The sequence below is a fragment of the Nothoprocta perdicaria genome, unplaced genomic scaffold (genome assembly GCF_003342845.1).
Source record: "Nothoprocta perdicaria isolate Ctin4 unplaced genomic scaffold, notPer1 scaffold_170, whole genome shotgun sequence".
NCBI lineage: Eukaryota > Metazoa > Chordata > Aves > Tinamiformes > Tinamidae > Nothoprocta > Nothoprocta perdicaria.
The window spans coordinates 409,634-435,125 of NW_020454872.1; the positions used below are offsets into that span (position 1 = coordinate 409,634).

At 55.8% G+C, this 25,492-nt stretch overlaps 1 protein-coding gene across 1 annotated transcript in view; it reads right to left on the reverse strand.

Annotated features, from left to right (window-relative positions):
* PLXNA2 (plexin A2) overlaps positions 1 to 25,492 on the reverse strand; it is a 134,906-nt gene that overhangs the window by 21,368 nt on the left and 88,046 nt on the right. Inside the window, exons 7-18 of the mRNA XM_026036097.1 lie at positions 23,174 to 23,297; positions 22,285 to 22,438; positions 21,182 to 21,278; positions 18,422 to 18,536; positions 12,906 to 13,106; positions 12,144 to 12,240; positions 11,281 to 11,474; positions 7,763 to 7,914; positions 6,368 to 6,485; positions 4,704 to 4,840; positions 1,810 to 1,977; positions 871 to 964 (exon numbers count right to left, since the gene is read on the reverse strand). Coding sequence (XP_025891882.1) covers positions 871 to 964; positions 1,810 to 1,977; positions 4,704 to 4,840; positions 6,368 to 6,485; positions 7,763 to 7,914; positions 11,281 to 11,474; positions 12,144 to 12,240; positions 12,906 to 13,106; positions 18,422 to 18,536; positions 21,182 to 21,278; positions 22,285 to 22,438; positions 23,174 to 23,297 — 1,651 coding nt within the window. The remainder of the gene's footprint in view (positions 1 to 870; positions 965 to 1,809; positions 1,978 to 4,703; positions 4,841 to 6,367; positions 6,486 to 7,762; positions 7,915 to 11,280; positions 11,475 to 12,143; positions 12,241 to 12,905; positions 13,107 to 18,421; positions 18,537 to 21,181; positions 21,279 to 22,284; positions 22,439 to 23,173; positions 23,298 to 25,492) is intronic.

Sequence of the window (25,492 nt, forward strand, 5' to 3'; positions counted from 1 at the left end):
CCGGGAAGAGGGTTGTCCTGGGGAGCTGAAGCGCTCAGCTGCTCCTCAGGGTTCTGCCATGGGGGTAATTGAAAGAACAGGACAAATTTGCTTGACTTGAGGTAGGTCCAGGTCAGACAGGACCAGAGGCCCTTGGGCCACATGTGCCTGCTCCTGTGCAGGAGCAGGGAAACAACGTTCCCTATGTGGCCTCTGCACCAGGGCAAGCCGGCAGACAAGCTCGTTGGCAGCACTGGCACGTGCTGCAGCATCTGTCTGCCCTGCGTAAGTGAATTTGATGCTAGGACGTGCAGGCATATCCCACCCCGCTGCAACCAGAGCGCTTCACAGCAATCTGGTTAAACAAACCAAAAGAACAAAACTGCAGGGACAATTATAAATGACAGCAGCTTAAATACCCAGAGGACTTTTATGAGCCTGAGATGCTCTTGTTTAAATACTCTGACAATTCAAAAAGTAGCAAGTTTAATGAAAATTAGATTTAGCAAGCAATTAGCAGAGTAGTTCTCATCATCTGGCACTACATCAGCACAGTGTCATCCCGAGCGGAGCAAGGACTAGCTGGGAGAGGTTCCTCAGAAAACCCCAAAAAGGTGCATTCAAGGTAACCTGCACCTGGGGAGAGGCCCTTGGGCACAGGAGAGCAGGGGACACGCAGGTTTGTCCCCAGCCTGCGGGAGGCCCGTGGGTTGCATTGCTGGGGCGGGCTACGTCTCGATGTGACATGTTTGCTGCAGCACTTGTCACCGCAGGTCTCAGCATCTCTAGAAGCTGTTGTGACACATGGTGGTGGGGAGGCACCAGTAAAGGTGGAGGCTCTGCCTAGGTGCAGGGCACCTGCTGTCACCGGCGGTGACAGCAGCCACTTACATTAACAGACTCTTTTCCGTTGTACTTGACGCGAATCCTGGGCTCCTGGATGACGTCCAGGTTGGAGCCGGTGACGGTCAGGGGCGTGTGGCCGCTGCGGGGAAGCGGGAGACGCCGGGTTAGCGCGCGGGCAGCAGGAGCGAGGCGCAGAGCAGCACGGATGGATGATGCTGATCGCACAAAGACACTTCCCCCCAAAGCCTCCAGCCCCTGCGCGCCTCAGCCCAGCTGCTGCCTTCAGATCACTGCTGCGAGCAGCTCTGACAAGCCCATCAAACCCATCCTGCCCAAAACACAAAGTGAGTTTGAATTTGGGCTCAAAGCAGAAATGTCTTTGAGCCTGCAGAGAGTCACATACTTCTTTCATGGTTGATTTTAAAAAATAATTGGAAGTGAAGTGAATAGCTGCATTACATCCCTTGCAAGCACAACCACTGAAGTAATACTAGGGATGAATCCAGCCCAGAGTTTTTAGCGCTGCCTCTGTCACAGCACTGTGACAGTGTCTGCCACCCTGTCCTTAGCAGTGAATCTTGGATAAACAGCCCATTTCGATTAGCATCAGCTTTTTCCTCTCCTGGTGGTTTCTGTTTTTGTTTTATTCCAGAACTATGAGAAGGAGCCTTTAATGAGCAATTGTGCACTTCGTCAGCAGATGGAAGCCATCGTGGGGCTTTATTGGCGCTCCCAAAACCTCAGTGCAGACTGCTACTGCTCTAATTGCCTTGGTAATTACAACTACTTTAATAACTCTGGACCTGATTTTCCATCTCTGTAAACGCACATGCAGCAGACGCCCAAAAAAGACAAACCCTGGACCCCGGGTGGGTTGCGCGTTTCAGGACAGACCCTCTCCTGTCCTCACGGAAGCCATCCCGAGGGATGGGACCGCGGCAGAGGTGGTGCTGGAGGAGGAGCTGCGTTAGAGCTTGGCCTTACCTGGCAATGCTCCACTCGGGCTCGATGTGCTGCACTTTGGGATCGTCGATGTACTCGAAGAGCAGGGTCCTCTCGAGCTGGGCCCGGTCGACACTCACGGAGACGTGGACGGAGCCCAGGCCGTGCGCGGACGGGGCCGCCACGCACACGATCTCGCTCATGGATCTCCTGCGGAAGAGAGGGGCAGGACAGGGATCAGCAGGAGCAGCAGCCGCGGGGCAGAAGGTGGCCAGCACCCAGGCTGAGCTGGACCATGTCCTCGGTTACTCACATCCCAAACCCCGGAGATGGGGGCTTCGCTCACACAGGCTTCTCCTGCCTATCCAGAGCAGCTCAGGCTCCCAGCAATGGCTCCCTGGCCGAACTGCAGCCTCCTGCATCCCTGCTGCCTTCTGCCAGGAGGGCGAGAGCGGCCGGCTGCTTTCAAAGCAGGAGGCAGAAGCTCCCTCCAAAGCCAAGCTCTTGCCCAAACCTGCAGCCCTGCTGGGGGAAAGGTCCTTTGCCTTCCATGGCTTATTCCTTTCCTGGCTTCTCTTCTGTGAACGCAGGGGAGACAACAGGCAGGTCCCCAACACCGCCCTGCTGTTCTGGTACCCACACCCAGCACTGATATCCAGGCACATCCAGAGTTCCCTTCCTCCCTGCCCTCCTCAGCAGCTGCCGGAGCTCCCTGTCCGCCCGTGGCAGATCCCAGAGCATCGTCGGCATCTTGGGAGCATCATGGGCCTCCTGGAGCATCCCTGGCCTCCTGGGGCATCGCCAGCTTCCTGGGTTATCGCTGGCCTCCCGGAGCAGCCCCAGCCTCCCCGGGCATCGCTGGCCCTGCTCTCCAGCACGTGAGCGGCTCCACGGTGCTGGCCTGCTGGCAGAGCTGCCGGGCTCCCTGTGATCAGTTAATTAGCTCTCCGCGCTATTATTGTGTCGTCATGGTGAATCTGCCCACTCCTCCCGATCGGAGACACTCCTCCCGATCGGAGACGGCACGCAGGGGAAGCGGTAATTACAGCGCATCTCATTAGGAGCCGCCTCATGTAATGAGGCTCCCCCTCACCCTGCAGAAGCAGCGGGGCTGGCTGTCCGCGCACGGCCCGGGCACAGCGCCGTGCGCAGCGGGGTGCCCGCTTCCACCCTGCCACTTGTTTTGTTTAAGCTGCCGCTTGCCTGGCGTAATTAGGACATGGGAAGGACTCAAAAGCGTTCTCCACTTCGCAGGTCACTATCTCCAGGTTGCTGGATATAATCGTATATTTAAGGATTACATTAGAGGAGTGATTCTGCCCCCGGGCAGGCTTGCAAGTCGTTTCCATTGATGGCAGCAGTTACCTGCGCACATCCGAGCTCACAACCTGGCATCTGTGCTTCGGATACGGTGGAAATATCAACAAATCAGTTATAACACTTGGCACCGGGAGCTCACTCGCCTGGGACGACCTCGGTACCTCCTGCAGCACTGCAGGCAAGTCTGAATCATCCTCCTCATCCCGAGACGGGGAAAATGGGATATGGGAGAGGTGAGCACAGTGCCCAGTATCTCCAAAGGCAGGCTGGGACCCGGGAGTAGCGCGATGCTCGGTGCCTGTCCAAGCTCCCAGCTGCAAATCCCTCCCATCCACGTTATCCAGGCCCAGGTCTACAGCGGAGCACGGCTGCCTCAGCCCCCACATGGGGCCACCAGCTGCCTTGGCCTTCTGCAGCTCCCGGGGACTTTCAAGGACTCCTGAGTGCAGAGGACTCCGGAGAGGACATCAGCCACAGACAAGGGCATATAAAAGGAGCAACAGGAGTAATCACCATATCAAATGTTCTCCACCTCCTGCTCTGTCAGCTCCAAAGCCAGACACTAGAGATACAGCAGGAGAGCTGAGGAAGTCCATTAAATCCTTCCTCTTTATTAAAGGCTCTTCATAATCCACCCCTTCCCAGCTACACCATAAAAAGGGAATCAAGTTTTAGCCGTTTTAGTTGTTCTGAAGCTGATGGGAGAAGTAATTACTGATATTCAGTATTTTCACCAGCCTCTGTATCACGCTCAGGTTTTATCTGGTCCATAGCAAGGGCTATGAAGGTCAGGTCCTGAGCCCACTGGCCTAGCTTACTTGATGTAAAAACATGGTTCATGCCAAGGCACGTGCTGCAGTGTGGAGCCTATGACCCCCAGCGCAGCAGGGGCACCTATGGACTGCTACAGCAGCACATACAGCACGCGTGTGCAACACACACCCATGCACACTGCAGAGATTTTCTTCTAAGCCCCCCAGTTGGTTAAACCCTGCAAATATCAACTCTGTGCTCACACTGCTGCATTAAAAGCACATTTGCCCTGGCAGTGCCAGGAGTGGGATCCATGCTCTGCTCAGTCTGTGCTCACATCGTTTTGTGAGACCCCTGCACCCCCTGCACGAGACGTAAGGTCAGTTGCTGTCCTGCAAGGAGAGCAGCTCCTCGCAGCCACAAATCGCTGGATTTCTCCTGTAAATGTGACATTTTCTTCAGATCACATCTGCTCTCGAGGGCAGGCACGATGACTAGCATAAGGATTTTACAATTGCAGCAGTGCTTGCCTGAGATTTTTGGAACAGTCAAAATTATAGTGCATTAAAATGAAATAAAGGACAGCATTAATAGAGATGCAATCAACTCCTTGTCAGGCAAGGTTCAATCACCGCAAGAGAGGAGACGACTTAAAGCAAAAAAATGTCAAAACGGGAGCTGTCAGGGGTTCCTAAATGAGCTTTTGCTGGGGCTGAATGTTCAGCCACAGCAAAGACTCGGTGGCTGCAGCTTTATGGGAGCAGGGGAGACGTGTTCATGCGGTGCCCGCGCTTCGGCAGAGCCAGCCCCCCATTCCAAGCGCAGGGATGTGCCCCTGGCACTGGCCACGCGGCCGCTCTTACCCGTGGAACTCGCAGGTCTGGTTCCCCAGGGACACGGAGACGCTGCTGCCTGCGCCCAGGTAGTGGCCCGTGATGGTCACCTTGGTGCCTCCCGACTCGGGGCCGCGGCTGGGATGCAGGAAGCTGATGGCTGGATTCTTGGGAGAGAAGAGAGGAACCTCAGCACGGGGAACGAAGCTCCTGGCGACGCACCTTGTCCGAGCACCACAGCTCTGGGAAAGCCACGGCATTGCCACAGCCACAGCCCCGGGCTGCAGGCAGCCCTGCCTGCCAACGAGGGCAAGGCGGGAGGGCTGGGGGGCCTTGCTAGGACCTGCAGCCCTCCCTGGCTGGGACGTGGCTTGTGCTGCGTGAGGATACGACTGCTAAATAAGATTTTTCCATCTTCAGCTCATCATTTGGTGATAATTATGACAGATTTACAGACCTGAAGTAGCTCCAAGGTTCCACCTCCCCGGATAGAGCGGGTATAATTAAGGTGGCAGCATAGATCCTGTGCGGTGTCAGGCAGCAGATGAGCTCACCAAGGCATGAACCCTCCCAGGGTCACAGCCCAGCTCCGCTTTAAGGCACCAATCAATTTTACTGCTGACTTTAATGGCAAAAAACAGCTATAATGGAATTTGTAGCGGCGCCAAAGAGAAAAAGAGAGGCCAAATAAAAAAGGGAAATGGGAAATGATGTACGAGAAGTTTCAGATGCCTGGGAAAAAGAAATGATAATAAGGGTAAGTGCTGAAAACAAGGAGCGACGTTGCAGGAAATGGCAACGCTCAGCATACGTGCAGAGGGTTGCTGCAAGGTGCTACTCCAAAAGGAATCTCCACAATTACCTTCCACGGGGTCCTGCCTGGGACCCAGGGGACATAAACCATGGGAGTTTCCTCTTTTGTGCAGCATAACAATCTAGAAATAGGAGCAAATCTGGAGAATAGGATTTTCAGAGTAGCAGAGCAGTTCGCCAGAATTTGGTCCGTGTGGCCATGGGAACTTGGCAATGGGGCGGAAGGCTCCAGCCCAGCCAGCCCTGGTGCCCCTCGTCCTTCTCCCCATCCCTGCAGGGCCCTGCAAGGCCTGGTCGTGCCTCAGCAGCGCTCACCACGTGCCCAGCAAATCACCCGCCTGGTGAGGGTGATTTGAGGGTTCCTTCAACAGGAGCTGCACGGAGAGCACAGGAGTGTCCCCACAGCCACTGTGCCCAGCTCGGACTCTGCCACCAGCCTCTGGGCACCCTGTTGTCCTGCACCGCTGCGGTGCTGCTGGAAAGCTGGAATCCCAGGGGAGGGCAGTGCTCAGCGTGCGGCGAGGACAGCAGGGCCAGCCTGATTTATCTCTCAATTAGTTTACAAATTGCCAACAATTGGTAAGTGCTGGCATTTCCCTGCATACACAGATTCCGCTAAGCACAAAATCAATGTGCCTGGATGAAGTGCCCTGTTTAGGTAAAACCGGAGATACGAAAAGCTCCAGCTGTGGCTTTTAAGTTTATGAATCAAAAGGCTGCTAATTAAATAACAGAAGGAAGTGACAATCACTCGAGCGATGGAAATCCACCAACCCTTCATTAAGCAGACAGATAAAGCCTACAGTGAATTGGCATCCTCGGGCGGGGAAAAAAATTAAAACAAAAACGTCAGGGTCCCTCGCTGGGGCGAGGGGACTCACCACAAACACGTAGTGCTGCGCGGACCTGGCCGTGAACTCGGGCTTGCACTCACCGATGCAGAGGAGCGCGGGGCCGGAGCTGACGCCCGGCAGCGCCTGCCCCATCTCGCACACGATCCTGCAAGGAGAGGCATGGCGTGAGGCTCCGCTGCTGCTGCTGCTCCAGCCTGCATACTTGCCTCCCTCCCCGCTGGAAGAAGTTAATTACTGAGTCTATTTTTACCCTCTCTAGTGATGTAAGGGAAATAAAAATCAAAATTAGACATAATTATTACAAGCTGTAAACTCCAGAGCAAAGCAGAGCACTAATGGCAATATATTAACCAGTAGCAAAGCGAGTGTGAAGCCCTCAGAGTAACAGATGAGTTCATTAAGTGAACAGCTCACCCTGCCATCTCCCAGTTAATCAAACCAGAGAGGGGTGACGGAGAGGGCTGGGAGCACGGGGCCTTGCCATGGGACACGCTGCCGGGGACGTCCCTTGGGCCCTGCTTCTCTCCCTCCCGGCTGCCCCAGGGAGGTGGCAGCGGCACCGGGACACTCGGCTCCCCGCGGTGCCACCCAAGCAGCACCCGGGTCTCGTGCAGCACCAGGTGACAGGGCAATGGCACCAGGGACCCTGTCACACACCTGGTCCCCGCTCCTACCAAGAGCCAACCCCCCAGCAGGTACCTTGTCACGAAGCGCCGCACGCGGCAGAGCTGCGGGGTGCTGATTGCTGGGCTAAGTGGCCCTTTCACCAACATTACCCTAATTGCTGGCTGCTAGATTGGAGGCTGCAGCATATGGCGAGTGGTTGCAGCCCAGGAACGCAGCCTGCCCACACAGCCCTGAAGAGGCTCCTTTCATCTGCCTCCTTCTTTAAAAGGCAGCTCTCACGCTAAGCTTGCTGTTATCTGCCCAGGGTAAATGTTTTAATGATGTTAACAAACTTTGAAAGCTCAAGAACAGTAATTAGAGTCGTGCTTATAAAAATCAGGCCTTCCTACCATCAAAGGAAGATAATTTTATAATCTTCCGTCCTTTATTTGAAAAATAAACCAAAACAAAACACTGCTCTGCCGAATGGCCCAAGCCTCTATTGCTCCCAGTGCTCCCAGCGCGCTGCTGGGAGCCACTGCAGTGACAACAGCCACAGTGCTCTGCACTTTGCCCCACGACCACGGAGCGCCTGGAACACAAGGCCTGCTTTCTAATTTCCAGTTGACGTTTTTGTTAGTGAAATAAATGAGGTGACTGCAGCGGAGGCCTGTGTGGATGAAGGCGCTATCAGCACCTCGGGTGTGTAATGAATGGCGGGGCCGGCGCGGGAGGGCCGGGGGCTCCCCCATCCCCGGAGCATGTCCCAGCCCCAGTGCAGCTCGTGGGGCCGGGCGAGGGGCCAGGAGCACTCACTGTTCGGCGACGACGTAGCGCTCGGGCAGGGGCGCGCACGGCACCCCCGCCACCTGCACGTTGTGCGCGATCTCGGAGAAGTCCAGGCCCAGGTTCACGCCGCGGATGGTCACCCGGGTGCCGCCTTCCGGGGGGCCCGACACCGTCAGGATCTGCAACGGGACGCGGGTCAGGCCGCAGGGGAAGGCGCAGCCGCTCGCCCTGCCCCGTTGTCCCCAGGAGGGCTGCAGCCCTGGGTTCGGCGCGGGGCTCGCGCTGCTCCTGTCCCCGGACACCCTGGGGACCCGAGGGACAAATCCACATTGCTCCAAGTGCAATTGGGTGCTCTAGAGCTGCCATGGTCACCTTGTGCCCACATCCTGCATTAAGGACAGCATCATCTTCCTTGGGCATTGCCCAGCCTCGGTAGGGCACGAGTCACACGGCCACCACCCTCCTTGGGGGCTCTGGTGTCCGTTCAAGGGTCTTCTGCTGTAGCACTTGTCAGGTCAGGGCCAAGCCCTTCCTTCCCCCCGCACGAAAAGGAGACGTTTGCCACGGTGCGACCGTGGCACGAGCGGTCCAGCCACCCAAGCCGAGCTGACTCGGTATTTTCCAAATGTCCTGACCTGGAAAATCCCCAACACGGAGCTCCGCTCGACCTACATTTTAGTGGTCGCTAATTGAACAGTTTTGAAGTAACTGTGCCATAAAGCAGCCCCAGGGTTAGAGCAGATGCATGCAATTAATTACAGCTGGGGAGATTCAGCCCAAATCCCGGGAAGAAGAAAAGGCTTCAATGTCCAGCGGCAGCGAGCGCGGCGGGCCCAAGGGCGCCCGGCCGCTCTGCTTGGCACCGCCGGCCCCTGGATCTTGCCGTGCTTCCCACATGGAAGCGCCAGGTCCTGGATTTACAGTGTTCCCCGCAGAGCCAGCCCTCCCCTGGGCCATCTCCGGTGTCCACAACCCAGTCACATAGATGGGGAAGCCGCGCAGAAGGCAGTGCTGGGACAAACAGGATTAGGAAGAACCATTTCCCCCCCAGTTTAGACTTATCTGCTTCCTATCTATCTGCTCCAAAAAGTGCTCATCGTGTTATGCAAGTTACTCAGGTGATGCAAGCAGCACTGACGTTTGGCAGAGGGATTTTCAGCCTCAGAGGAAAGCACTGCGCTATCAAAACAGAGGAAGCAGACACGGGTGACACGGACATGGTGACACAGGACGAGCTTGCTCAGCCCGGCACCCTGCCCTTCTGTCACCACAGGACACGGATGCACCGGGCATTTCTGCTGGGGCAGCTTCCTCTGCGGCCGGCTGCACCAACAGCTCCCCTCGCTCCAGCCCTTCCTCCTCCTCTCTCCTATTTCCCTGGAAGCGCGGAGGGCCCTGGGGCACTCGTGCCAATCCCGGTGGGATCGCTCCGTGCCACATCCAACGGCACCGTGGGGAGGGAACCGCTACCTCAGCAGAGCGGCCCCCTGATTCAGCCCGACACCGCCCCCCCCCAGCTGTTTGTTGCACTGATGTTATATTAATGAGGCCTGCAAATAAATGAATTGCAGATCAGAGTGCCGCTTGCTCGCGACGAAACGGATCTTTATTTATTTATTGCCATGACCGCAGAGCGAGCGCAAGTTTTATGTCGTTAAAGGGACACTTGCAGCAACGGTTTGACCCCACCGTCAGGCTGTGCAAACAAGAGCACAGTGCAAATGCAGCTGCTGATTTATGCTGACAGCTAATAAAAACGATCTCTTCTTGCCAGATATGCAGCCTCGGGGACCCGGGAGCGGGGCCTTCGACCTGTGGCTAGGGACCAGGAGAGGGACACTGGCCATGGAGAGCAAAGGGAGTGGAAAAACCTCTTGCTTTTAGTGCCAGTGAGCCAGGGCGACTGGAAGAGCAGCAGCTGCACAAGACCCAACACGACTCTGGTCCAGGAGGGCGATGCCAGCGCACGGCGGAGCGAGATCCCCGTCACCGTGTCCTGCTTTGCCACCTGATGGGCGGCACAGCAGCTCGCAGCGCTGCCTGAGCCAGCTGAGGGTGTAAAGCACCACATCCCCCTGAACTGCAGCTTCTCTCTTGCCATCCCTCACCGTGGAGAGGCTGATCTGCCAGGACAGATGTTTCCTACTCACAGGGCGACCCCAAAGGCCCACAGGGCGATCTCTGGAGCCGGGAAGCATCCCTGGCCAGGCCACGTCTCCGCTTCCAAGGCGGACACCAGACCCGCGTATGGAGAAAGAAATGTGCAACAGCAAAGCACGACTCTTTTCTCCTTGGACGGCGACCAAAAATATTGCTTTCAAGTTGGACAGTGATAAAATACTCTGTGGCAGCGCCATGCCTGCAGCCAGCAACGAGAGCCAGCCTGAAAATGCTCTCATGCAAATTATTTAGTGGCTGGAACAGAGTAATTTTTCCCCTTCTTTGCTTAGCTCAAGGAGGGGTAAATAAATCTAAGACTTCTTAAATGTTACAACTGTCTGAACAGTTTACAATGAAGAAAATCCGAGGCAGAGGCTATTTTGCTTCTAGCATCTGACAAGATAGGCGTGTGTCCCCAGAGCATGTGGGGCTCTTTGCACTGCTGCAAGGGACGGGAGCAGAGAGCTCAGTGGCCTCCTTAGAAAGAGCTGGGGAGGGAGGAAGCCCCTCTCCTCTGCTGCCAGGCAGGGTGGGCACAGGGCTCCCCTGCACCCACCACTGCTGGGCTCTGATGGGGCTGGAGCAGAGCAAGAGCCCCGGCACGTTCCCCATGCAGGAGGCAACTGAACACAGGCAGCCTCAGGTGGGACTTGAAAACTCTCCGTTTTTCTCTTCTCCTTGACAGAAAGGAGGCCAGTTCCTGCCTGCCAGGCTGAGCTCGAGCTGCTTTAACTAAGCTGGCTTAGAGACTATTTTAAGAGGGCACTTCCACGCTGCAGCCCTGCCTTCTTGCCTGTGCCCTTGCTCAGCCGTGAGCGCTGGGGCCAGGGCCACTTTGCTACAAGGCTGTTTTACAGCAGCGCCTCCTCCTTCTGCAGCACGGACACATGCTCAGGACAAGGGAGGCTGTCGGGGGCAGTTAATTAAGTGAAAAACCCAAACCTTCTTTCATCCCCACCTGATATGAGTGTCACTCCTAATAGCAACATTAACAGAGCAAGAGCAGTTTTACTGGTAAAAATGCTCCTGGGAGACATTTTGCATCCCTCAGTGGTCTGAGCAGAAACATCAGAAACATCAACTAAAGACTAATTAGCTCCCTAGTTTAATTAGCATTCATGCAACAGTCCATAGCGGTCACCCCAGTGCTGATAGCGATGCCGGGCGAGTGACAGCTGCCAGAGGAGGCGGCGGGGTTGCAAACCCTGCTCGGGTGGCGAGGAATCTGCAAATTAATTTCACAGGAAGTACTGGAGCGTTTTATTCCCCCTTCCTCAGCGCAGGACAGAGGAGGATACGTTTCCAGACTGGATGGAAAGGGAGATGAGCCCGTTTTGCCCAAGTGAAGGGAAGTGGGGCCGGAGGCGGGCAGCGCCCTCGCTTACCTCGGTGATGCGCGGGTTGGAGCACTTGACGTTCCTGCTGGACCAGTGGAGCCAGGGCTGGGCGGCCGTGGTGCTGCAGTGCTGCCGCAGGGTGCAGCGGGCCTCGCCGCTGCACCAGCCGCACGCGAACTTCTGCTGCGCCTTGAGGCAGAGCCCGCAGCTCTCGCGCTGCGCCGCGCACTTGTACAGGTGAACTGCGGAGAGCGGGGAGGCGCGGGCTGAGCGCGGGGCAGCGCTGCAGCAGCCCCGGCTGCACTAATGCAGCTCTGTCCACATCACTGCAGCGGCCCTGGCTGCACTAACACAGCTCTGCCTGCATAACTGCAGCGCTGCAGCAGCCCCGGCTGCACTAAAGCAGCTCTGTCCACATCGCTGCAGCGGCCCTGGCTGCACTAACACAGCTCTGCCCGTATCACTGCAGCGCTGCAGCGGCCCCAGCTGCACTAATGCAGCTCTGCCCGTATCACTGCAGCGCTGCAGCGGCCCCAGCTGCACTAATGCAGCTCTGCCCGTATCACTGCAGTGGACCCGGTTGCACTAACGCAGCTCTGCCTGCATCACTGCAGCGGCCCTGGCTGCACTAACACAGCTCTGCCCGCATCACTGCAGCGGCCCTGGCTGCACTAACACAGCTCTGCCCGCATCGCTGCAGCGGCCCTGGCTGCACTAACACAGCTCTGCCTGCATAACTGCAGCGCTGCAGCGGCCCCAGCTGCACTAACGCAGCTCTGCCCGCATCACTGCAGCGGCCCTGGCTGCACTAACACAGCTCTGCCTGCATCACTGCAGCGGCCCTGGCTGCACTAACACAGCTCTGCCCACTCCCCGGCGCAGCCCCTGCAATGTGCCCGCGCACACGCTACCTTTCAAATCCTCCGGGTTGTCGATAACGAAGTTCCCGTTCCACACCACGGCAAAGTCCACTGCTAGGTTGCTTATGTCCATCCCGTCATAGAGGTACTAAAGAAGAAGTGGGAGAGTGAAATGCTGTGGAGGACACAGCAGAACCACCTGCACAGGATGATGCTAATTTTCCACTTAAAAAACCTGTGCTGAGGCCCTGGCGACCAACAGGTTGCACTTAGGCTCTGCCCCCCTCCCTGCTCCCCAGGAAAGGTAATTAAATCAGAGATGCCCTAGCTCTTCTGCTTAACTGATAGACCTACGAGAACACAGTCATCCTTAAACTCTCTACCCGCTATTTTCTATTTGCCCAACAGTGATAAAGGGTTTTCCTCATGTTTATAAACCACTTTGGATAGGAGAAGTGCTAGGAGGAGTAATGCATTTTTTAGCCACTGGGCCGCAGGGCCCAAAGACAGTCAGCAAGGTATAAATATCTGGTGAAATTTTAAAAAATTCAAGTCTTCATTAACAATTTAAGACCATCTTCAGTGTATATGAAAGCAGGCCCTGAAGTCCTTCACGCTGCTGCCTAAAATAAACTCAATGTGCCCTGTTTGCCCGCGGGCATCTGCAGGTGGTCAGGGGTGGGCCAGCGAGCAAGGGCTTCCCGACGGGACTTGCAGCTCCCGGTACAGGTCTGGGATGCTGCCCCAGCCCCATCCCAGCCCTGTCCCACTCCCCCTCGTCGGCTGCCCGCCGTGTTTGGTGCGGCGCCTCACCGAGCTGTTCTGGCACTGCACGCTGGAGCTGTTGAAGCGCAGGGCGGGCACGCGGTGGATCACGCCCTGGATGCTGAGCACGCACTCGTAGCCGCGCTGCCCCGACTGCGGCTGTGGCAGGTTGCGCGCTTTCAGCGTGATGGGCTTCACCTCTCCCACGGGGATGAGGATCTCCTCGGCGGGCAGGAGCTGCGGGCAGTCCTGGGGACACACGCGAGAGCAGAGGTTAGAGAGAGGCTCAGCCCACAGCCCTGGCCGTGCAAAACCTTCCAGCCGCCCTCCCCGGGCTGCTGCAGCCGGGGGCAAAGCGCAGGATGCCCAAGGACAGAGGGACACTCAAGGACAGGAGCAGCTGGGTGCAGGAAGCATCCGCAAAGCCTAAGGCTCGGGTTTTCCTGGGCAGGATTAAGCGCCCTAATCCCAACTCTCCTGAGCAAATCCGCCTCGTGCACCAAGCTGGCCTTTCCCGCAGGGAGCGCAGAGGGGTGGCGGGACCTCGGAGGCTCCTGCAGCGAAGGGCTCTAAAGCAGAACCTGGCAGAGGGACCCGGGGCTGCGTCCCCTCTTTGCCCCGCGCCTTGGTGCTGAGCAGGGACACGGGGAGGGGGACACGGGGACAGGGACACGGGGAGCACGGCCGCGTCTGCCGCCCCGGCGGTCTCCTCGCCGCGCGCTCGGGCACGTCGCAAACCAGAACCAGATGCTCCCCGCGCCCGCAAGAGCCGGTAGCTTAAACTGCTGCCTCATAAACCTTTTTAGTGGCACTTTTCCTTATATATTTTTTATTTTATTTCTAACAGGGACTTTCACGGATTAACAGCCAGGAGTGATTTTAAGCTCCAACAGCGAGGAAGTCAGCTCTGCTGGAAGGGAAGTAAAGCCCAGCAAAGCACGAGGATTCATGGCATATTCCCTTCGCAAACCCATGCTGTCTTCGCACAAACACTTCTTCCTTCTTGGTGCACGTTCTCACGCATCTGCCATCTTGTGCTCAAGATCTTACTGCATTTGAACCTCCTGCATTTAGCTTCAACGTGGTGCAGAGGACCAAGGGGAGAGGAACGAGTCCACAGAGCTTCCCAGGCTTTCAGAAGCCTCTCTCTGGGAGGAAAGCAATTGTAAAATCTTTTATCTCCCTGTGATAAAAAATAAAAATCTCCAACCATATCACCAATGGCAGAATTGCAGTGCACAGACCTGAGAAAAATGAGCACGTTCTGGACCATTATCCCTTCTGGCCACCGCCAGCCGTGAGACGACTGTTAAGAAATGCATTTTCCTAGAAGGGGACTTGCGTTTTCAGGTCTGCTCCCTGGTCCTGCAGATGCAGGTAGCAACAATTGTTCTACTGTCATTAGAGACAAGCAGGATATAACAGATGCTTTTCCTTTCCTTTGAGCCAGGGTTTCACTAGGAGAAAAAATGTCACGTTGGGGGAAATTGCAGCTGCTGCTGAATTTATCTGACAAACGAATGAAGCTGCTGAAACTGCAGGGCCTGGGAGGGCCCAGCAGCTTTGCTGGGGCCGATGCCCAGAGCCCTGCGTGGTGCCCCGCAGCTCTGCCCACTCCGCTCCCTCTCCACCGTTGCTGCTGCCTGGAATTGCCGAATGTCCAGAACATACAGGGGAAAAAAAAGAGAATTGCAGGCAGTGGAATACGCAATTTGTTCCCTAATCAGTTTGCTTTGTTTTTTAATTCATGAGGAGTAAATCCTGCCGTGCACTAGAAAGGCCGTTATTACCTCCTTGCGCTAAACAAACAGGCGCTCGGTTCTCTCATTATCTTGCTGACTTCTATAAACCAGAATAAACACAGGAGATGTGCTGGGGAAAGACAAGACTCCAAGGCACGAGGGGTACAGACTTGTAAGGAATAGCCTTTGTATGAAATATCATCACACATAATTTATAAAGATATCTTATGCTTCTCCAGCACCTTTTAGCCTCAGAGATTGCAAGGTCTATAAACATCTCCAAAACCAGAGATTTGCATCTTCCTCTGGAGCAGATCAGAACACCCAGGGTTATTATTTGTGCTTAACAGAACAGTTTTAGTAGGTCAAATCTTCCTGCTCTTTTTTTTTTCTACTTGCAAAAATCCGCTAGAAATGGGGGACTCTGCTTTTGATGATGGAACTTGGCTTGAATGGAAGAAAATACAACATTTTTGTACTTGTCTTGTCTTAAAAAACACCTCCACAAACATTACCTAACTGCACACACTTTAAAGTTAGACACATAAATGAACTTGGCACCTGAACATAAACCCTTGGCTCTCAGTTTGTTCCCAGTGATATAAATTATAGTCTCCATTACTCATGCAGACACATTACTCTTCATTTGTGCTACTGGAGAGGAGAGCAGGTCTTGCCCCTTAGCAACCACACATAAAAAGAAGAAAGTCACTTGAAGCTGGACTTCGCTCACTGGCAAATTCCTGCCAAATGACCTCTGGTCCCACGCTCCGTGCAGTGTTGGGTGCTGCAGCCCTTGCGTGGCCTGCGTTTTATAAAGTGCTGTATTTACAGCCTGCAAATACAGGTGGGCTCTGCTTTCTCAACCGCCTGGCACCCTCCTGTCCCTGCCCCCTTACGGTGCCTTCTCCCACGTCTCTCCTTTCTCCCGAAGAGCAAACACTGCAGCTCTCATTTACCACAAACCTACTGACAAAAAGGGGTTGCCAACAAGCTCAAATCAAGCTTTCCAAATAGAGACGAGTTATTCCTGCTGCACACCCGGGCTTTTTGTTGCTATGGGTACTCGCTCACACACATACATCTCTAGGAGCTGCATGTCACCCCACAGAAAGTCATTTGCTGATTGCAGCGGGCTTAGATGAGACCCCTATTTGTCCTTCCACATCACAGTCTCCCTCCAGCTATTCAGAGATGGGGACTGAGGGACAGATACAAGGGAGCTCTGTGTTGTTCTATTTCTCTCAAGGAGCATCAAGCAGCAGGGAGCATCAACAGGTCCAGCGTGGTGCAAAGAAACTGCTCTCCAAGTCCTAATGCAAACCTCAGCTCCAAGGAGCCAGAAGGGAGCTGAAATCCGGCCCTGCACTAAGCTGCAGGAATGTGAAACACTCCGCTCCCCCGTTCAGCATCTCACATGTGGAAACAACATTATCTGCACACAGCGGCCATCAAAGAGGGCACGGATCCCAGCCTGGAAGTTAATAGGATTCATTTGCTCCTAGCTCTCCGTGGGGATGTGTGTAAGAACAGATCTGTGTTGCTACACTGCTCTTCACCTGCATGGTTTATACATTTACAGGGACACATCTTATAGCCATAAGCCTTCCACACGCAGAGATCCAACCCCTCCTGCACATTAAAATGCTATTACAGGCCTGGTTTGAGGTGGCAAAGGTCTCGAAGCTCCTTGTGCTGCAGCGTTGGAGCGACGCCGTGCAAAGCAAGACCATCAGTGGATCCAGCTGGGATCCAAGTCACGGGGAGTCAAGGGCAAAAGAGAATATCCAGGATATTTTCTAGTAAATATAAAGTCAGAAGAACATTTCCATGCCCATGTAAACATGTGTGCAAAGCCTGTGTGAGAGCACACACATGGGACGGTAAGTAGGCCAGCACACAGCTCCACACAGCGCTCCCCGAGCCCTCCTTGACGGAGGCAACTCTGCCTGGAGTGCTGCTATTAATGCTCTCCTTCCAAACACAATAGACGTGCCGCTATGAAGGGAATGATGTTGATAAGCACAAACATTTTGCCAATATATCAGACCGTGACACAATGAGAACATTGTGATCCGGATTGTTTTAAGTGAGGAAACTTTTATGAGGCATTTATTTGATGTGTTAGCGGGAGTGAAATACCCATAATAAACGCACTAGAACTGCTCTGTGTACACAAGTGGCAATTCATTTACTTTAAATAAGCAAACAAATTAGGGCTGGGTTCGCATGCGTGTTCAGAAGTGCAGAGATGTCACGATGAAGACTAAACCATCCGTACTGTTATCACGAGCCCTTATCAAAAGCAATCACCAGAAAGGCATTAGTCAGCACTTCACATCCACTGGTAGGAAGCAAACTGAAGCAAGGAAGCAAAGCAAGAAGGAAAGTGCCCGAAGCCCTGCGAGATGAAGCAGCAGCAGTAGCATGGGGACAGCAGAGTCCTGTGGCTCTGCAGATCACAGCAGGAGCTGGCAGACAGACACCAGCCCTTCCACTCGCTCTGTGTGATCTCAGGTAATCATCTCCTGTGCTTTCCCAAGAGAAAAATGGAGATAATGGAATTGTCCTACTTTATCGGAGAGTTGTCAAGCTTTAAAAATCATTTTTGATATCATAGGGTTGAAGACCTATAAAAACGAGGACTATAATTGTAAAGCCTGGGAAGACAGACAAGGCTTTGAGCGTGAAGGCAAAAGAAACCCACATCACTTGACAGAAGGAAAAGCAAAGGTTGTTACTTTCTCAGGCTGTCTTAAAAGGAAGTTCCTTGGTTTTGAAGTGGTCTAAGAAAGCTTTTGGCTTGTCCCCAGGGCAGGTGCATCTCTGTGGGCACCTGCACCTCTGCAGCTTGATGCAGCTCATGGGGGCTGCTGCCTGCTCCTGGTTACACTCTCCACCCTTTCGCTGCTGCAGATTCTTGCTGAAGTAACGTGGAGTTACTTTTCTTGCCTTGTGCCCAGGTGCCTCTTGACAGCATTTTAAACAGCAAGGCACATGTGCAGCTTAAGTTTGAGGTTTAATGTTGCTTTAGCTGGCAGCCTGGGAGCTTGAGTCGCCTCCATTTAATGGCTCAGTGTTTTACTCTCCTGACTGACCTTCCTCCCTTTCTCATCCATTCACTCCGTGTCTACTTAGGAAGCTTCATCTTGGTCCTTGCTAATCCTGCCTTCTTTGCTCGCTCAGTATTCGTGTGTGTCCTCTGGCAAGGTTGCTTGTAGGCTGTGCCTCCTCCCAACTTTTAGAAGTGTTTTTGGAATGGAGCCCTATGCCTTTTATTAACTCTTAACAGAGACGGCTCCCAGGCCACAGCTTTGGAACCCAGGGCTATTTTCTTCCTCAAAGTTTGGGGCTGTTCACATTTGTAACTCCCTTCCTAATCAGTTTACAGCCCGGTTGCAGTCATATATTTCAGGCCTGTCAACACAACCCACTGGATGTGAAAGCAGGAGCCTCCCCAAGAGCTCTGCATTCCACTGGTCATTTGCTGCTGGGCAAATCCCTGCATGCCTCGTGCAGAAAGCTGAGTTACGGAAATGCGCTGGTCTTTGAGAAGTCCTTGACACCCCTCAAGGAAAATACTACAGAAATTATAGCTATTACTGAGTTTAAGCGTCCCCAGTTTGGTGTTCAAGGTGAGATGTGTTGTTTTTGCTAGGCTGACACTTTCTTACTAAGCTCCTTTAAAGCTGCTTCTGCACTATCAGAGGCCAGCCAAGAGTGCACATGTGCCCTCTGGAAAGTTAAAAGCCCTCAGAGCAACCCTGGCTACTTGTGCCATGGGACAAGCGCCACAAGAAGTGCCTGAAAGGGTGCCAGTACCTCGGAGACGTTGATGCGGCCCTCCTGGAAGGAGCACGTGGTGGGATCGTGGGTGCAGAGGTTCCGGTACTTGCACCAGTGGCAGCGGAACGCGCTGTTCACGCAGGACAGGCACCTGTGGGGAGGAGACAACCTGTAAACAACCTGCAGGACCATTCACTACTAAAATGCAAGCTTGCATTTATGACACATCACTGCCCTGGGCCCAACTGAACACAGTATGGTACAGGATCGGGACTCCATTTTTGGCTAGAGGAGGATCTAGAGGAGAGACCCCCCCATCCCACTGACATCTGGGGCTGTCGGCACGGCGGGAACGTGACAGCTGGAATCGGGAGCGGGAGCTGGAATCGGGAGCAGGACACGGAGCGAGAGCGGCACAAGCCGGAGCTCTGCGGGCCCCGCGCCGATCCCAGGTGCCGGCTGTCAGTGCTGCACGTCCTTCCCACAAGAACATCACTTCAGATGGTTTTGGCATTTTATTTAAGCTGTACTAGATCCCAAAGGGAAGGATATGCAAAACATATGAGTTACAAACAAATCTGCTCCTTTACATGGAACACTTCTTTTTTTTCTTTCTAAAAAAAAGACAGCAGGAGGGGCAATTGAATAAAAACAGTGCTTTCAACAAAAAAGCAGCCATCTGCATAAAATCAACATGACCAGGGCTCAAATAATCCAGTCGGTACCAGGGGTGCAAATGCCCCTTGCAGAATCGGAGAGGAAGGGGATGGGGAGCTGTGGGGTCCCCCTTGGACTGCGGGGCGCAGCCGGAGCCTGGACCCCGCTCAGCACCAGCCGTTCCGGGCACGTGTCGCGGGGCAGGGAGCAGAGCAGGGGGGCCCTGTGCTGCCTCCCTGCCCTCCGGGCCAGCTGGGCAGAGGTGCCACCGCCTGGTGCTTCCTCTTTCAAGCTGCTGCCACTCGAGCGCATATTTAATAACTCAATTGTATTTTCCTTCTGATGCATTCATAGTGACCTTAATAGCCAAGGAAGCTTATTCTAATCATGCAAATGCAAATCTGGGGAGAAATATCAAGTGTTGCAAGCTTATTTAATTACTCATTTATCTGACCCATTTCTGTCTCTGTTTCTGGTTGCGGCATTTCTGTCACCCTCGCTCACCTGCCTCGGGCCTGGCCTTTGGCCTCCCCGTCGGGAGCTGACAGAGCTCTCTGCTCATCCTAGCCCTGCAGGAGGAGGCAGAAGGATCTCCTTGCTCGTCCAGGGCAGCAGCTCGGCTGGGCACCTCTCACCGTCCGTGGCTTTTCTGGCTGCTGCTCCCAGCTCTGCTTGGCCCCAGCTGATCCCCAGCTCCTGGGGACCCTCACAGGGCCACCACCTGGGCTCCTTCATCCTGTCCCTCCTCAGCAACGGAGCATCTCTTCACCTCATCTGTTCCTTAGCTTGTTGCAATGGACTTCAAACAGGCTTGTCCTGCAAGAGCAGCCTCTTCTCGTCTATGCCAACCACAAACATCTTCTGCCCTTCTTAGCCTACCGCAAGCTCCCAAAGGGCACACGCTTCACGCGAGGCACAAGACCATTTCCTTGGCTGCCACGCAGCCAGAGATGGCTCAGCTGCTGCCCTGCCCTGCTTTAAATACCCTGAGAGTGGCAATGGAGAGGGTCTGGGCCCGAGGGAGCCAAGCAAAGGGCAGAGAAGATGCATTGCCTCTCCCGATTCAACCTCCACTCCCAAGAGAACAAGGGTTCCCTGTAATACCATCCCTCAAGCAAATCCAAGGCCATGGGAACCCAGTGGAACGGCAGAAAGGAGTGCACGTGTTGACACGGATATGCTCCCTGCTGAGGGATAATGTGTGGGACCGCAGGGTTCCCCACGCTCCTTTCATCCCCGTACCCCTGCTAGGTTCCCCTCCCCACAAGTTTTGACTGGATGCCTAGAAAAATTCCCTGCGAGCCAAGCTCCTCAGAACACACAACCGTCCTCCAAGCACCAGAGGGAAGGCCCCACAGTTCGATGCTTAAAATCTAGCTTGGCAAAGTTGGGAATGAGCCCAGGCAGCAGCCAGAGCAGCAAATCGTGCACCCAAAGCGGAGCCGACAGCCGGCCCCGCAGCGCCGGCTGCCCCAGGCTCGCAGCTCAGCCCTGCCCTCCCTTACCCACTCCTGGCAGGTCCCGCCTGCCTTTCACTTAGGAGCGCGAGGCTCGCTCCGCTTCCCGACAGGAATCCATAAACACTCCAATGTGTAAACACGTTTTTGAGGCCAGCAGCCGCGGCGCGGGCCGGGGGCAGGAGAGGAGCCCGCGGGGGGGATGTGTGTGCAAGGCTCGGGGCTCGCACGGGCTGCGCGGCCCCCAGCCCCAGCGAGCGCTCCGCTCACGCTCCAACGCTGGACACTTCCCTCCTGAGACGGCCCCGCTGCTGCGTCCTCCCGATCTCGAGGAGGACACACGGGGATCGGCAGCAGGGAGCCGCAGGCTCCACATCGATGGCTGGCCCACAGCTTGTCCCCAAGTGCATGGTAAACCCTCCTGTTGGGCACAGGGGCCAGCACCCACGCCACAGCCCTTTCCCTTCTCCACTCCGGATCCCCTTCCGCACATCCCTCCCTTGTGCGCCCCAGGCATGACAAAGGCTTTGGCCTTTGCATGGATTCGCTTGGAGGGGCTTGGATTTGCTCGGTATCCTGGGAAAACAGCGGCTCCTGGGAAAAGCAGTTGCCTGTTCCCCTCAGGAAGAGAGGGAAATGCAGTGCCTGCCTGGGTGGCGAGGAGAAGGGCACGGGTACTCACAGCTGGTGGGCGCTGCAGTTGTAGAACTTGAACTCGGTGCTCACGAAGGTCTTGCCAGTCTCCCTCGACTTGAGCTGCAGCACGAGGCCGAACCAGTCTGTGGGCGAGAGGCAGGCGCTGAGCGCGGGCGCGCGGCGGCGCGGACACCGTCTCGCGGCTTCCCCAGCCATGTGTGGTGGGCGGGAGCTGGGAAGCAGCTTGGGTTTTGCGGAGCGCTCCCGAAGGCGCCGCGCGGCCGCCTCGCTGCGAGGCTGCGGCAGCTCCGGGCGCTCCGAGCAGAGCCGCCGGAGCAGCCCCCGGGGCCTCCGGCTCTCTCAGCCATCCCTCCCGAGCAAATCAGACTTGACGGCAAAATACGCTGGAGATGCAGGGCCTAAGCACTGCTTTAGGCCACCTTTGAAATGAGTTTGGGATCTCATCTCATTCCTTAAAAAATTTCTCTCCTCAGCACAAAAACACACTAATGTAGCCTGCTCCAAAGAGCCTAAGCCACAACAGGAGATGATTTGGGAAACAGGAGCATTAAGGGCGCATTAGGGGAGACTCAGCACTGGGGAATTAATGGCAGGCTGTTCTCCCAGGGCTGCTCTGGGCTGATGGGCACCGTGTTCCCCGGCTCCCAGGCTCCATATACTGTTTTAGAAATGCAGAGTGGTCAGTAGGGAAGCACGGCTGGCACCTGGAAGGATGCCAAGGAGAAAAGAGTTTTAACCAAGGAGCAGTTTGGTTATGGGAGGAGGAATGATGACAGTAGAGACATGAATAAACAAACGACCCAAAGAACAGGACCAAAAAGCAGAATCGGCACCATCTCCTGGGGGGTGCAGAGTCAGGCCTGGCGGCCGCCCCTTCCCAACCCACCCACCACGGCCAAGCCAGGATCTGCTCCAGAGCCGCAGGTGCCTCCTGGAGCCTCCACGGCAGCTGGTGCTGCGGAGGCTGCAGCTCCTGGCCTCCCTCTCCTTGGCTCCAGGAGTGGCTCTGTGCTCAGTGGTCTTGGGGGCAACCATGAGTTTTGCCAGCCCTGCCCCGTGGGGGCAGCTCTGCCTGGCCAACCCATCCGCGCCACGGTTCCTATGGCTGTGCAGAAGCCGGGGGCCCACCTTGCTCCATGGGGATGGCCGGGACATCCTTCGCCGCGGGCGAAACACACACAACCCGGCTGCCCGACACGCTGCCTTCCACCTCCGTGAGGTTTCCGAAGAGGCAGGTGATCCCGGCCGAGAGGTCTGGCGCGTCGCTCACCAGCAGGCTGAGCTGAGCAGGGGCAAAGCAGAGGCACGGAGAGATGAGGGACAAGGGGGACCCGGCTGCAGCCAGAGCTGCTCGAGTCTCTGCTGCGGTTCCAGCTATTCCCAGGGAACAGTGACCCCTCGGATTCCCATGATTCCCATTGGAATAGTTTCCCATGGAACAGCCAGCACTTCGGGACTGATGGCATCACGCACGTTCTGACACAAGCAGTGATGCTCAGCGTGGGGAGGCCGTGGGTACCTCCATGGCACACGGCTGCGGGTGGCCAAGGCACAGGCAGGACACGTGGCGGGGAGGCCGGGCAGGGGGACACGAGGTCCCGGCGCGGCAGGAGGACACGAGGGCAGCTGCTCCAGGCCCCAGCTGTGGCAGCACTTGTGGCAGGGCAGCCGGAGCCGCGGCGCCCGCGGCAGAGCTGAGCTGCTCCGTGCGCAGCTGGGACACCCGGGAGAAGTGAGGCTGGGCACGCGGCTCCCAGGGGACCGGGGAAACAAAGCCTCTCCTTCAGCAGCTAGTGAAACCCGAGCAGGGCAAGTGCGAGCCGGGCAGCAGGAGAGGGGATTTGCTCCCTGCCTGCTCCAGTCCTCTCCATAGTGGCCCCTCTGCAAGCCTGACCTCAGGCAGAAACATCTGTGCTTCCAAGAAGGGAGAAAGGCTGGAAAACGGAGCGATGGTTGTGCACCCGAAATGGGCTGGAAATGCACAAAAACGGCCCCTACCCGGCTCGCCAGCACCTACCGGGAGGCTGTGCTCGGACACGGAGATGCTGCTGGGCTGCACGGTGACGCTCATGCACTGGCCGATGGTGGCAGCGAAGCGGTTCGGCTCGTCCGCCCGCTCGCAGCTGTCCCTCGGCGAGCACCTGGCACACGAGCACATGTCAGTGTGCCCGACCCTGGGAAACACCCCCCAACCCCGGGAACGGCGCCGCTGCCGGATCCCGGGACCGGCTTCTGTGTGCCCAACAGCACAGCACCCTCCGTGCATCCTTCCCGAGAGCCATAAACCCATAATCTGCACCCAAACTGCAGCTCTGCAGCTGCGAAAAGCAGTCAGAGAAGCTGCCTCCATTTTAATTTAACCAAAAACATGCAGCTTGTTCATCCTCTCTTCCTAAGGCTGGAGAGAACGGGGGTGGCTCCTCCAGTGGCAGCCTGAGCGTTTCCTGGCTTCCCTGCCTCGCTCTCCACGGTTTGCTCCCATTCCCGCTTCCAGGAGCGGGAAACACTAAGCGTGGGCACAGAGCGGTGCCCACCAGGAAAGCAAGAATTAGGGAAATGCTTCAGCTACTAGACACTAGACAACACTGCACAGCAGCGGGATCCCGCACTGATTTTCTATCTTGTGTCATTTGGGGAAATGCTGCTCTTCAGGCTCCGCTCCTGGGAGCACACGACACATATTGGCATTTTAAAGGTGTTAATGAACTATCAGCAAACCTCACCAGTTTCCACCGCTATCGATCCTGACCTTACTTCAAACTGCAGTGCAAAGGCTGGGGGATCAGGGTATGGTCACCGGGAAGTTCCTCCTTGCTGTTTACGTGAACGCCGTCGCTCAGGCTGCTTCCTCAGGCCCTCTCACCCCAACCTGTGCGTTAGCAGCAACCTGGCCGCCCACGTAAAGCCGGGCTTTGGCCAGGCCAGATCTACCTGAGATCAGCTCAACACCAACTTGCAAAATCTCCTGAGCACCAAAAAAGTGACTGATCATCCTGGCCAAGACGCTATTTCCTTCTGAAAACGGGTAGTGAAGTTTCTGCTTTTGTCTCCCAAGCAGCCCCTGCAAATACTCCCGCTGCTCTCTGCACCCTCTTGCCCTTCTTTTTTTGGGGATATAATGGAGCTAAATATGAATGCTGCCCAAGGAAGAATTATTGAGGTTTAAGTGAATCTGTAAGATACCTTTAAAGTGAGCTCTTGACTGGAGCCTTTATCTCATTGACTTGCTGGAATGGTTCTTTTTTATCATACTATTTATGGCAACAGCCCTAACAGAGATAAATCGGGCTGTAGACAATAAGGCACTTGCAGAGAGCAGCACAGGGAAGAGTCTTGCAGGTTTCTAATCCCAGCGGGCTGGAGAGGCTCCTTATCCTCCTCCTCGAGGCTTCCACCCGCTCCCTTGGAACACCCGTGTGACCAGAGCAGGAGCCGAAATTCCCTCTTTCTCATGTATGAGAAAACTTCTGAAAACTTCTCTGGCTTCCTGGGGAAGCGAAGGAATCAGAGGAGCAAGGAGCCAAACTGAACACAAACTGTGCAGGGGCCTCTACACCAGCGTGACAGAGGCTTCAGTGGCAGTGAGCGAACCCAATTATCTAGAGCTTAAGACAAGGGCTAAAAAGTAATCACTGCTTCGAGCAGCGCAGCAAGGCGGGAGAACTCAGCAGAGGGCTGAGCAGCAGCATCAAGGAGCTCTCGCTGGGAAGAGATTAATGCAAAACATCCTGGCCAAAAGGGCAGAGGGAACGATGCCCTTCTCTGCTCTCCACATGGAGGGTTTTCTCTCTGTTCAGTGAAGATAACAGCCTTCACCCACCTCCCGGCTGGCTCGCAGGATTCGGGTCACGAGCCCGGGAAAGGGAGCCGGGCGCCGCGAGCCCCTTTCCACCCGGAGTGACGCAGAGCGGCCCTGATCCAGGCCGGATTTTGCATCCACGCTGCCTTCCCTCTCCTTTCCCACCCTCCCAACACCTGCCGCTTGGGCACGGGGCCAAGCGCGGCGCGGGGCCTGACCCCGCTCGGCTTCCCGTGACGCTGTGCGAGCTGGCACGCGGCCGCCGGGATCTCTATTCCCCGTGCCCGGGGCCCGCCCGCCCTCCCCTTGCTGGGTTCCCCTTGTCCCCCTTCCGCCGGGGCCGCGGGACAGACCCCTTGTGCATTCAGAGCGGCCTCCCGGCCGGGGGGAAGCCACAGCCCTGGGTGGCCGCTGCGCGCGGCGGCACCATGCTCGCCCGCTCCCTCGTGCTGCCCGAGCGGATGCGCTCCCACCTTCCCATGCAGAGTTTCCACCTCTGCCAGTGACGTTTAATAGGTCCCGCTCGCCTGGCCAAGC